This window comes from Xyrauchen texanus, chromosome 36, assembly GCF_025860055.1.
Source record: "Xyrauchen texanus isolate HMW12.3.18 chromosome 36, RBS_HiC_50CHRs, whole genome shotgun sequence".
In the NCBI taxonomy this organism is placed as follows: domain Eukaryota; kingdom Metazoa; phylum Chordata; class Actinopteri; order Cypriniformes; family Catostomidae; genus Xyrauchen; species Xyrauchen texanus.
In genome coordinates this window covers 10,984,953-10,997,524 of record NC_068311.1, presented here as the reverse complement: position 1 = coordinate 10,997,524, position 12,572 = coordinate 10,984,953, and the positions used below count along the sequence as shown (strand labels likewise).

Sequence of the window (12,572 nt, the reverse complement as noted above, 5' to 3'; positions counted from 1 at the left end):
ATGGCTTACACCAATTTCACTGAATTCTACCTGCTTGGATTTCCAGGACTCCAACCACAGTATTATGGAGCTGTAGGAACCTTTTTGTTATTTGTTTACTTGCTACTGGCAGGAGGAAATATCTTTATTATTTCGTTAATTGCTTCTGGGAGATGTCTTCAGAAACCCACTTATTTAATCTTCTGTAACCTTGCTGTGTCTGATCTTGCTTTTGGAACTGTCACGTTGCCTAAAACTATTGCAAAATACCTGTTCAATAGCAGCTCTATATCATTTTATAGTTGCTTTTTGCAGATGTTTTTTGTTCATTACTTAGGGAGTATTAATTCTTTCCTAATGTTATTAATGGCCATTGATCGATTTGTTGCAGTATGCAACCCACTAAGATACTATGCTCTTATTACAAACAAGACTATTTTTATGGCAAGTGCAGTGATTTGGACAATAGTAATATCTTGGCTGTCAGTTATTGTTTACAATGCCTTCGATGAGCCCTTCTGTGCTAATGTAATAACCCAAAATTACTGTGACCAAAATTCAATAATGAAATTATCTTGTAGAGATGTAAGGCAGAAAAATACTTTTTCATTTTCATGTGCCATGTTTGTTCTCTTGGGCCCTTTGATTTGTATTATGCTCTCTTTTATTGCCATCATTACATCTGTTTTCAAACTCTCTGACATACAGGCCCGGTATAAGACATTCTCAACTTGCACTCCCCAGCTTCTTATCATTTGCCTGTACTATGTCCCAAGATGTGTTGTCTATGTGTACGACGTTACAGTTGCAATCACTCCTGGCATTCGGATTATGTTGATTATGTGGTACAGTCTGCTCCCCCCTGTTGTCAATCCAATGATATACTGCTTCAGAACAAAGGACTTCAAAGATGAATTAAGGAAGAAATGCAGGGATAAAAAGTTGGCATGCAGATGAATACACTCTGGAGCAAAATTGTACGTATTTAAAATGATTTTAATACAGTAGAGTGCATGTTGTAAACTATGCACTGTTGATATACTATATGTGCTTATACCACTGTATGTTACACTTTCAATCAGAAAGAATTACATATTTGTGAAATTGATTGAATGAAATATTTAATAAAATGTGCTAAATGTAATTTATTATCTGTTATTTAGTATTTTTCACCAATAAAAATAGAGATATTTTGAAACAGAGCAGAGATGTAGACTACAGTTTAATTAGTTGTATTAGATTGTAGTGAGTTGTAATCAAAATACAACTACTCTATAATAAAAACAAAATTAAGTAAAATTTTACTATTTTTGAAAATAACTAAATTACTTATATTAAATGTAGTTTGTAGTTAGAGGTCATAAATGTATGTAAAACTCACAATTTAATTCTGTAAATGTTCAAAAAGCATATCACTCTGTTTGAACAGCTGTCTTTAAATGCAATATACAATACAATACAATATGCCACAGTACACATACATACAAATATACACATATACAATACTGCAGGGTAAAGAGTGCAATATAAATATGCAGTGTGCAATTTAAAAGAGCAGCAGAATACATAGTTGTCAGTAGATGGAGTCAAGTGGTTATAACTTAAGAGTAATAGTAATAGTCAGTAGTCCAGTGGGTAATGAAAATATGCCATACATGAGGTGCGTAGAGTCTGTTATCTTTTTGTATTAAAGTCTTAACTCTTAAAGTCTTTTTGTAATAAAGACATAATCTTTCCAGGAGCACAGTGGAATTAAATAGCTCTGGTCATGTGATTATTCGCTCCACTCATGCAAAAAAGTCTGCATCAGGAGTGGACTGTCCATTAGGAGAACCGGGACTTTTCCCGATGGGTCGGCCGCGAAACAGGGCCGAATGGGCTGCGACAAAATGGTGCAGTGATATGCCGAATGGGGCAGCGATATGCAGAAAAGGACCCCCCAACAACTTTTGGGCCAGATGTAAAATCCCGGGCCAATTTCTCTTCCCAGTCCGCCCCTGGTCTGCACTATCATTTATAATTGACAACTGTGTGCAAAATACATCAAAAATTCCTTTTATACCCCAGACACAATTGAAACAGGTGGGATAGTGTAGATTAAGTGCAGAGTTCCAGCAATGTCTCCAACTTCTGCATTGGCTAGTGCACTATCAAACAGAGACACTGTGACAGAAACTTCTAGACAGCAGGGTTTCCGTTAGCCAGTAATCATTATCGCCGCTCACTAAATGCATATTACGTAGTCTACATAGGGAAACAACTCCCTAGGGAGGCATCAGAAACTTCACCGGCTGCCTTTACTGGCACGTTATACGTTATTCAAGGACCAGGTATCAGTCCCAGAACACAGGCGGTCACCTCGGCTCACATTTTCCCTTCACGCTCGTAACTTTTGTAACACGCCTTGCAGTGCAAGGCAGGTGTTAAAATGGCAGCTTTCTTGCTGCTTCTATCATGTTTAAAAGTTCGAGTTTGCTCCAGGCGGTCGGTTAGGAGCCCCTTCTCCTCTCGCGGTCAGCAGCCGTCGTCCGCTTCCAGGCGGCGGGCTCCTCGTCCCCGGCAGATGGCCATGGCTGCTCCGTTGGGGTGGACGGTAGTGGCGAGAACTCTACTACGGCGTATCCCTCCTCCTTCCCGGGTTTCGGCACCAGTGTAAAGCAATCAATGGAAAGGAGGAGGCGAGAACCGGCTTTTCAATATAAATAATAGTTTAATTTCAAACTCAAACAAAAGACAAACACACACGACGGATATGTCCATAAACTATCGCTCTCTCCCACACAATCCTCCGCAGTTGGCCTTTATCCCTCTCGAAGGCTTGATTAGCCTGATAAGGGACCGGGTGTGTATAATCACGACCCGGCCTCGCCCTCCGCCCTGCCACATATGCGTTAACGGCATTAAAAAATGTATTGCCATTAAACAAACTTTTCCTTAATTCCGACAGCATTAATATATATATATATATATATAAATTCAGCAAAAAAAGAAACGTCCCTTTTTCGGGACACTGTATTTTAAAGATCCAAATAACTTTACAGATCTTTTTTGTAAAGGGTTTAAACGTCATGGTTACTGTTGTAACCTCCATTCCCCGATGGAAGGAATGAGATGTTGTGTCGATTGTAGTGACACAAGGGGTCTCTTCTGAGAGCCTCATGTACCTATGAACTTGAGAACATACGGGTATAAAAGGGAGCGGGTGAGCGTCTGTCAGACAGGTTTTCACTGAGGAGCCGAGAATAAGGTTACGGCGCATTACAGTGGTAGGGATGGTGACGTGGCAAGGGGAACACAATGTCTCATTCCTTCCAACGGGGAATGGAGGTTACTACAGTAACCATGACATTCCCCTTCTGTCTCTCACACGACGTTGTGTCAATTGTAGTGACACAAGGGGTCACACTTCAAAACGCCATGCACTACCCATGTTACGTGACTGCCGAGCCAGGTGCAAGCAAGCTGCTGTGTGCTAGAAGCAGCTGGGTCGGCTGCATGTAACCCTCCCCAACGCCCCAATAAAAGGTGTCATATACCACTCTTAGGTTCCCAGTACCCGTATGGGAACAGGCGACATGACTTTTATGGGAGCCAGCCGACCAGCCGCGCATTTTCTCTCTCTATGTTTTTTAGTCATAGAGTTAAAAGTGGCTGGGGCTATCTTAACGCTATAGATGCATTGGGGAAGGTATCCTTTTCATTCCTATTCTTTCAGCGGGAAAAGGCCCTGCAGAGAGCACAACCTGCCCAGACTGGGGGAGGTAACTTGTGGCTAATACACACGGGGATTGTCAAGCCACCCGTGGACATGGTGCGGTGGTAGATCTTGCCTGACAAGGGAAGAGTTGCTACAGACATGGCGACCGGGGGGAGCAAGGACTGCCCAAGGGAGACACGGGTCCTTCCAGCAGGGGAACCATATAGCAGAAAATACATCACAGGGAGTTGCCTGAAGTGGGAACTATGTCTGTGGAGCCCAAGCCCAACACGGGGGACTCGACTCATGGTGGGTCTGGCTGAAAATTCCTCCACTGAATTCGGCTAGGAAGCAATTGCATCCAAGAAGCGAGAGCTTAGTGGCTAACCTGGGAAAGAAGGTGCACTGGATCAACTTGGTAAAGGGCGCAAGGTGCAAGCAGAACACCCAGTCGGCTGTTCCGTATTACCGAGTTCTACTGGCTCGGACCTGACAAAACATGGGACAAGAGGATATAGAACCTAGCAAAGGTTTTGGGTGATGGGTGTTGCCCAGCCCACTGCTCTGCAGATGTATGCTAGAGAGGTGCCATGGGCCAGTGCCCATGAGGATGCCCCACTTCTCGTAGAGTGTCCTTGAACCCACAAGGGGGGGGCACGGCTTCGGTGTGATAGGAGGTCCTTCTTCAGGGACATTTGTCAGGGAGGTGCTGTCACGAGGAGCGTGAGATCCGAGAACCAAGTCTGAGTGGGTCAGTAAGGAGCCACTAAGGTGACCTGTTCCTCATCCTCCCTGACCTTGCACAGCACCAGTGCAAGGCTCACTGGGGTAAATGTGTACTTGCACAGCCCCCGGGGCAAGCTGTGTGGCCAGCGCATCTGTGCCGAGACGGGCCTCCATTAGGGAGTACCAGAGCGGGCAGTGGGAGTTGTCCTGGGAGGCAAAGAGATCTATCTGTGCTCTGCCGAAGCGGTCCCAAATCAGATGGGTGATTAACAGATGGTATGTGCCATGGCACCATGCCCATCTCGGGACTCGAGTCTGAAGCCAGAGTTGAAGCGGTCTCATATGCATCAACCTGAACGGCGCGACCACGGTCGAGGATGCCATATGCCCCAGGAGCCTCTGGAACCGTTTGAGAGGAACGTTTGCCGTAACCTCTATGCTGGCATTTCCGCCGTACCTGCAATGGAGCGAATACCACCGAGATGAGGCGGGAGCCAGGCGAACTGAATCGCGTAGACGAGTCGGATGGTTCTGGCCAGCCAGGCTCAGAAAGCCACTGGAATGCACCGTAGATCCAACAGCATTGCTTATCACCAGTAGAGGTGAGTAGAACCGTGGTGAGCTTAGCTTTGCTGTTGCACAACCGCTCGGCTCCAAAGAAAAAATCTGTCTGACAGATGCTGGCCCGCTCCCCTTTTTGCCCGTATGTCCGGGGGGTGGGACATGCAAATTCTGTCTGCCCATACCCGAGAAACAAATCATCCAGCCGTGAAGGCTGTGGGGAGGATGGAGGGTTCCAGTCCAGCCCCACACTGACGGCAGCCCAGGCAAGCATGTCGGCCATCTGGGCATCAGCCTCAGACAGGGCGTGCCGACCCGAGGGTGGCAGCCAAATCGAGTCTTCCGCATCAGATGCCAGAACACTCTCCGATGCAGCGGTGAGCTCATCATCCAGCTTGGGGGGCTCAAGGGGATAAGTAGACTGGCCGTGATGCGAGCCGCTGTCACCCCGAGCCCGGGCAGAAGTCAATGAGCGTGTCATGGGTGGGTGGTTCGTGGGGATGTACCCGGCAATACCGAGCCCGCTGCCATCCCCAAATCGCCTCCATCGCCAGCCGGGTCATCCTCAATCCTGTCGGCTCCGAAGAAAAATTCTGAATGGACAGACGCATTTCCCTCCCTTAATACCCGTATGTCTGGGGGCGGGACATGCAAATTCTGTCTGCCAATTTCTCATTGGCCTTTTCTCAAGTTCAGATCTGCGTGAATCTCTCAAGAGAGACCCCTAATGTCGTTTCTTCGACACAACGTCAAAGCGAGCGACAGACTGGGAATGAGATTTACTTTCATTGTATGGAAAAAAATGAAGCGATAAAAGTAACTGGTGACTGAAGCTAACATTCTGCCTAAAATGTTCTTTAGTGTGTTAGACATAAGAAAGTCAGTCAAATGGTTTTCAAACTGTGATGTCATTACATTAATACACCACTAGATGGCAATCAGTTCCTGGTGGTAGTGATGTAAAGAAATAGTAGAAGAGAATAGTGAGAATGCTGCAAATGTACATGTTTTTGTTGTCCTGTTGATTCTGAGCATTTTGATTAAAGTTTCCTGAAAGACATAAAGACACAACAAATTGGCGACAAGGACGTTTTTCTACTGAGGATGGGATCTGTAAGTGATCCGTTTCCAAGCCCTTTTTTGCCTTGTCCCGGTGAGCCCACAATACCACTAGTCACATGGATGAAAATGTTTCAAAACTATATGTTAGTGATAAATGCAACTGGAGATTCCTCGCCAGAAGCCAGAAAACGGGCTTTGCTTCTTCATTGCCTCAGAATGGAAGGTCAGAGACTATTTTATACTTTGCCCAATACCGGTGACAATCTGGCAGATGCTGTTAAAGCTCTGGAAGAGCATTTCACTCCAAAAAGAAATGTGGTAGTGGAAAGACATGCATTCAGAAAACGAATACAGCGAACAGATGAAACAATTGTGCAATACATTGCTGCATTGAGAAACTGCAATTACAATACATTGCTGCATTGGAAACCGCAATTACAATCACCACACAGCTAGAGGCTGCTGATGCTCAGACAAAATCAATGATTACAAATAATTCTTCTTCAGTACAAGCCATACACGCTACTCCTGCATTCAGACGACAGCGTCCAAAGGCCAAATTCAAAACATGTACCTCATCAAAAACCTCTTCTTCAGCCCCTTCAGCTTGGATATGCTTCTGCTGTGTCTCAGCTGGACATCTTGCAAACGCACAGAACTGCCCTGCTGCATCTGCTAAATGTAAGAATTGCAATAAGACTGGACATTTTGCACGAGTCTGTCGTTCCGCTCCTACTCGTTCAGTACATTCTGTTGAATTACCAGAGGTCTGTATTCTTAATCTGCCTGGAGCAACTGACCGTTTGATGTGCGATGTGACCATAAATGCTACACCTGCTGCTACACCCATGTCTCTTCAACTCACAGTTGACTCTGGTTCATCGGTGTCCATCCTGCCGAAACAATTGTATGAACAGCATTTCCGCTCTGTGCCGTTACAAGCTCCTACTGCCCGTTTAGTTACTTATTCACAAGAGCCAATTTCAGTACTAGGCTGTTTACTTGCAATGGTAACTAAATATGGGCTTACATGCCCTGCACACTTCTTCATTATCAACAATGGCACAGCTTTGCTAGGCATGGATCTGATTAAAGAACTCCAGCTCCGATTTGATGGACACACTGTGTTGCCGCCATCACAATCTGCTCAGTTTGTGACCTCTCTACTCCATTACAGCATACTGCACTTGGTTGTGTAAAGAATTTTACACACAAGGTTAACATTTCTGACTCTGTATCCCCTTTCAGACACAAATTACATCGCTTACCTTTTTTCTGTGAGAGATGCTGTTTCCACAGAACTAGATCGACTCTTGAATGCAGGCGTAATCGAAAGAATTGACTCATCTCAATGGGTTTCTCCGATTGTTGTGGTCCAAAAGAAAACTGGGGGGATCCGCATGTGTGTGGATCTGCGAGGACCCAACAAGGCAGTTATATTAGACAGCTACCCATTGCCACATATGGAAGAGATGATGACATTATTGCAAGGTGCAACTGTGTTTTCGACTATAGATTTGGAAAGTGCATATCATCAGGTACTGCTTCATGAAGACAGCAGGGACCTGACAGCATTCATTACACACGAGGGCCTCTTCAGATTTTGTAGGGTACCTTTTGGCTTGGCGTCTGCTCCATCTGCTTTTCAGAAAATGATGGTTGTCATTCTAAAGGGAATTAAGAATGTTGCAAATTACCTAGATGACATCATCGTCTGGGGACGTTCACAACAGGAGCATGATCAAGCGCTAAAAGATGTGCTGCAACGTATCAAAGATGCTGGATTGATGCTAAATGAGTCCAAGTGTCAATTCAGAAAGCAGAGCTTGAAATTTTTAGGACACATAGTGACTGCACAAGGTATTCAGCTGGATCAGGAACATCTTTCTGCAATAGTCAATGCACCTGCACCATCAGATGCTGTTCAGTTACGTTCTCTGCTGGGACTCCTCTCATGGAACAATACGTTTATTCCAAATTTCGCTACAGTAGTGGCGCCTTTGCGTGCATGCCTGAGGGACGACAGTGGATTTTACTGGTCTGATGAAGCTCAACAAAGCTTAGCTGAATTCAAAGAGCTACTTGTACATAGTCCTACTCTTGCACTATTTGACCCAGGGCTGCCAGTGGTCATTTCTACTGACGCGTCTAATTACGGATTAGGTGCTGTCTTTTCACAAACATACACTGATGGTCAAGAACGTACTGTCGCTTTCGCATCCAGAACGCTCACCCTAGCTGAACAGAAATACTCCACTGTTGAGAAGGAGGCTCTGGCATGTGTTTGGGCAGTAGAGAAGTGGAGGACATACTTATGGGGTCGCAGATTTACTTTGCGGACTGACCATCAAGCATTAACTACACTGCTGACCACAAAAGGGAATGATAGAGCTGGTATTCGCATAGCTCTGTGAGCTGCTCGTTTGCTCTGTTTTAATTACACAGTTCAGTACCGTGCTGATCTGAAAACCACACTGCAGATTGTTTGTCTCACCTGCCCCTGCCTCTTACTTCAGAACCTGAGTTTGTTGCTTCATTGTCCACCAGTTCAACTGTCATATCTCAGGATGAATTTGCTGCTGCCTCTGCTTGTTGTCCTGAAGTCTCTGCACTGCGTACACAAATTGTGCGTGGTTGGCCTCTATCTTCTGCTGCTTTGGATCATGTTCTACATCCGTACTACAAACTAAGGCATGAGTTCAGTGTGCAAACTGATTTTGTGTTCAGAGGCTCTCGGCTGGTGGTGCCTGGTGAATTGCGTGAGGCACTGGTTCGCATTGCACATGAGGGTCATCAGGGAATTGTAAGAACGAAACAACGACTACGTGAAATTTATTTTTGGCCCAAAATGGACACACTTGTGGCAGACAAAATCACTGCCTGTCAGTTATGCCTTTCTTTGGATAAAACTGCTAAAGCTTCTGTTGTTCCACTTCAGCCTGTTCCTTTGCCCTCTGCACCCTGGGAAAAACTGGCGATAGACATTGTTGGCCCTTTCGAAACCACTGTTTGGGACTGTCGATATGCTCTGACACTCACCGACTATTATAGTAAATGGACTGAGGTAGCCTTTACTGCGTCTCTGGCAACAAAACAGGTAACTTCATTTCTTACCTCTGTCTTCAGTAGACACGGCAATCCGACAACTCTAGTAAGTGACAATGGGCCTCAGTTCACTTCGCCAGAGTTTGCTGCAATCCTGAATGAGAGAAACATTAAACACATTCGTACTTCGGTATATCACCCAAATGGTGCTATTGAACGTTTCCACAGAGTGCTTAAAAGTACGATTCAATCAGCCATTCTACAATCAGCACCATGGAAAGTAACAGTGACTGACATCCTGCAAATTTACCGTGCTACACCACATGCTGTGACAGGTGTTTCCCCTTTTGAGTTACTCCACGGAAGGAAAATGCGCACCCGCCTCAATGTTATGAGACCTCCACCTTCTTGTCAGGAGCATACACAAATGCAGAAGCGTGTTTCAGAACGGCAGGATGTCATGAAATCTCGCTTTGATCATAAGTGTCGGGAACGTCATTCTTCTTTCCGAAAAGGGGATAAAGTGTGCATAAAGAAGCTAGTACACGTACCATAAGCTCATCCAAAATTCACTCCTCCAGTTGAAATTAAGAAAAAAATTGGCCCTTACACTTACATCTTGGAGGATGGAAAGAAGTGGCATGCGTCATGTCTCGCGCCTGTGCCGACTAATGCACTGGATAATGGACTGACCACCAATGCTGAAAACTTGCTTCCGTCTCATGTTCCATTGTCTGAAAATTCAGTGCCTTCGGATACTCGTGCGCTAGAGAAACGTCAAAGATGTGAGCAGTTTGGTTAAAAGATTATGTCTATTAGTCACAGAAATTGACATGAACTTTTGAAAAAAAATACTTTCATGTACATTTGAAGTACTGTTATATAATGTTCATATTGTTGGTGTTTCTTTGCATTCATTTGATGTGCTGTTTAATGATTCACATACATGTGAAATTGTTGACTACAGAAAGAATTAATTTAAGTAAGAGTGGAATATGTGATGTCCTTACATTAATACACCACTAGATGGCAATCAGTTCCTGGTGGTAGTGATGTAAAGATAGGAGAAGAGAAGAGTGAGAATGCTGCACATGTATGTTTTAGTTGTCCTGTTGATTCTGAGCATTTTGGTTAAAGTTTCCTGAAGGAATATCTTTTTAGTCTTTCCTTGTCTACATAAAGACACAACACGAACAATATGAGGATGAGTAAATGATGGCATCCTTTTTGGGTGAACTTTTTATTGAGCTAAATGCTAAAGAGAGTGAAAAATGAAGACATGCAGTAATGACTGAAAAAGCAAATATAATGGCTGAAATGAAATTACATGTAATCAAAGCAGAAGGTGGTACTTTTAATTAACTTGCAAATTCAAAGATTCATATGGATGAGCCATGAGTCATGGCCACACTGTACTAAGACATGAAAGCATCAAAACCATGAAAATGAGCAGATGTGCTGTATGCATGACATGAAGTGGCATATGATGTGTGCCTTCATACACTGTATATGCAACAAAACACATTTACCACCCCCTACAGTAATTATATAAAACAACACACCCACCCGACCGATGTTAGAGGTTGAAGCCTTTAGCCTCCTTGTTAGTGCACCCGCCTCCCACGCTGAAAACGTCGGTTCGAGTCCCGTTCGGTGCGTGGCGAGCAGAACCGCCGTCACCTACTATACTAATTTATGCTAACGTCACAGTTGTTTACAGCTCAACTGAAAGCATTTAAAAGCTAGGGCCAACTGTAAATCAATCACATAAAGAAGGATACTCTAACCTTGTCAAGTACTGCAGATTCATATTCTTGTTTGAAAAATATAATTTAATTCCTTCACTGTTTTGTTCTTTACTTCATTCTCAGCTCCTACACTTATTTTTAACTCCAAATATTGTATTGGAAGATATTGTTGTAAAAGTATTATTTTGTCTATACTAAAATCATAGTGCAAAGTTCTTTAAATGTGTATTTGTATCTGTCCATTTACCTTCTTCTGTTTGTACATATTTTATTTATACAAGAATTTATAAATGTGTTTTGTCTTTATTTGAAATTTTTTGTTTGCCAGATGGGGTCAAGCAACAGTGATGGAACTAATCAATCTCCAAACAGGACAGCTAACGTTGCTGAGTTTGTTCTACAAGGTTTTCCAGGACTCCCTCCTCAGTATTATGGAGTTGTAGGAACATTGTTTTTCATCCTATACCTTGTGCTTACAACTGGAAATATTTTCATCATTCTCTTTGTGGTGTTTGAGAAAAGCATTCAAAAACCCACTTATCTTATCTTCTGTAACCTTGCAATAGCAGATCTCCTACTTGGAAATGTAACCTTCCCAAGAATGATTGCAAAGTTCTGGATGGCTGACAAAATATTATCATTTAATGCCTGCTTTGTACAGATGTATTTTGTCCATTTTCTAGGGGCTACAATTTCATTTCTCATGGCATTCATGGCACTTGATCGATTTATAGCTATATGCAATCCTCTTCGATATAATTCGCTGATTAAAAATTCAATCATTGTCATTATATGTGCATGTATTTGGACAGCAAATATGCTGCAGTTACTCGGAGTCACTCTCCATGTTCTCACTGTGACTTACTGTGGGTCAAACATCATAGCCCATTGCTACTGTGATTATGTTGCTATATCCAAACTAGCATGTGGAGATGTAGCTTACATAAAAAACATTAGTACATCAATTGCCATGTTTGTGCTGTGGGGTCCTTTATCTTTCATCATATTTTCTTACATCTCAATCATCATTTCTGTCTTGAAAATCTCCAGTGCTGAGGGACGATACAAAGCATTTAACACGTGCACCCCACAGTTACTGATCATATGTCTGTATTATATACCTAGAACTTTTGTGTATATATCAAACGTTATTGGCTTTGAATATAGTACTGATATCCGTATACTGGTTTCAATGTTGTACACTCTCTTACCTGTTGTTATCAACCCGTTCATATACTGCTTTAAGACTAAAGAGATAAAAAATGCAATACTTCAAAGATTCAAGCAAATGGTTAAAGGCAAAGTCGGTCTTGGTTAAAAAGAAACAACCTAGTCCAACATTGATGTGTCTTGAACTAAAAACTGTAATATTACAAGATCATTTTTGAATAGAGATCTTTTGCTATATGCAACAACAAATAAATGCTTAATTTGAATGTACACTCTGTGTTCACCACTCTAATAAGAAATGTACTATATTATTTAATTTTGTAAGTAACCTTGTGCAAGTAAATTCACAAATCTCTGTATATTCCCTCAAAATTTGACAATACTTGTGCTTTAAAAATCTTTAAATTAAAGTGAAATTGAACCTTTCATTAGAGGGACATTATTTGGCATAATTTTTTTAAACAGCAGATTTGTCATGGGAAGGGTAGCTAAAAGTGTAGCTTGACTGTAGCTTAACTAAAACTTATGGCTTTCAAAGTAGTTTCCACAACACAGCCCTTTGGTTTATAGAATATCTATTTTAT

At 42.9% G+C, this 12,572-nt stretch overlaps 2 protein-coding genes across 2 annotated transcripts; both read left to right on the top strand.

Annotated features, from left to right (window-relative positions):
- Positions 1 to 936, top strand: LOC127629487 (olfactory receptor 1F1-like). Its single transcript, XM_052106582.1, has one exon. The coding sequence runs from the start codon at positions 1 to 3 to the stop codon at positions 934 to 936; it is 936 nt and encodes a 311-aa protein (XP_051962542.1).
- Positions 937 to 11,146: 10,210 nt separating this feature from the next.
- or30bw1 (odorant receptor, family 30, subfamily BW, member 1) lies at positions 11,147 to 12,136 on the top strand. The gene has a single exon (XM_052107573.1). It carries the CDS (start codon positions 11,147 to 11,149, stop codon positions 12,134 to 12,136), a length of 990 nt encoding a protein of 329 aa, XP_051963533.1.
- The last annotated feature ends 436 nt before the right edge of the window (positions 12,137 to 12,572 follow it).

Excerpts from the sequence above, each read along its gene's own strand:
- or30bw1 (XM_052107573.1), top strand. The coding sequence starts at position 11,147 with ATGGGGTCAAGCAACAGTGATGGAACTAATCAATCTCCAAACAGGACA.
- LOC127629487 (XM_052106582.1), top strand. The coding sequence starts at position 1 with ATGGCTTACACCAATTTCACTGAATTCTACCTGCTTGGATTTCCAGGA.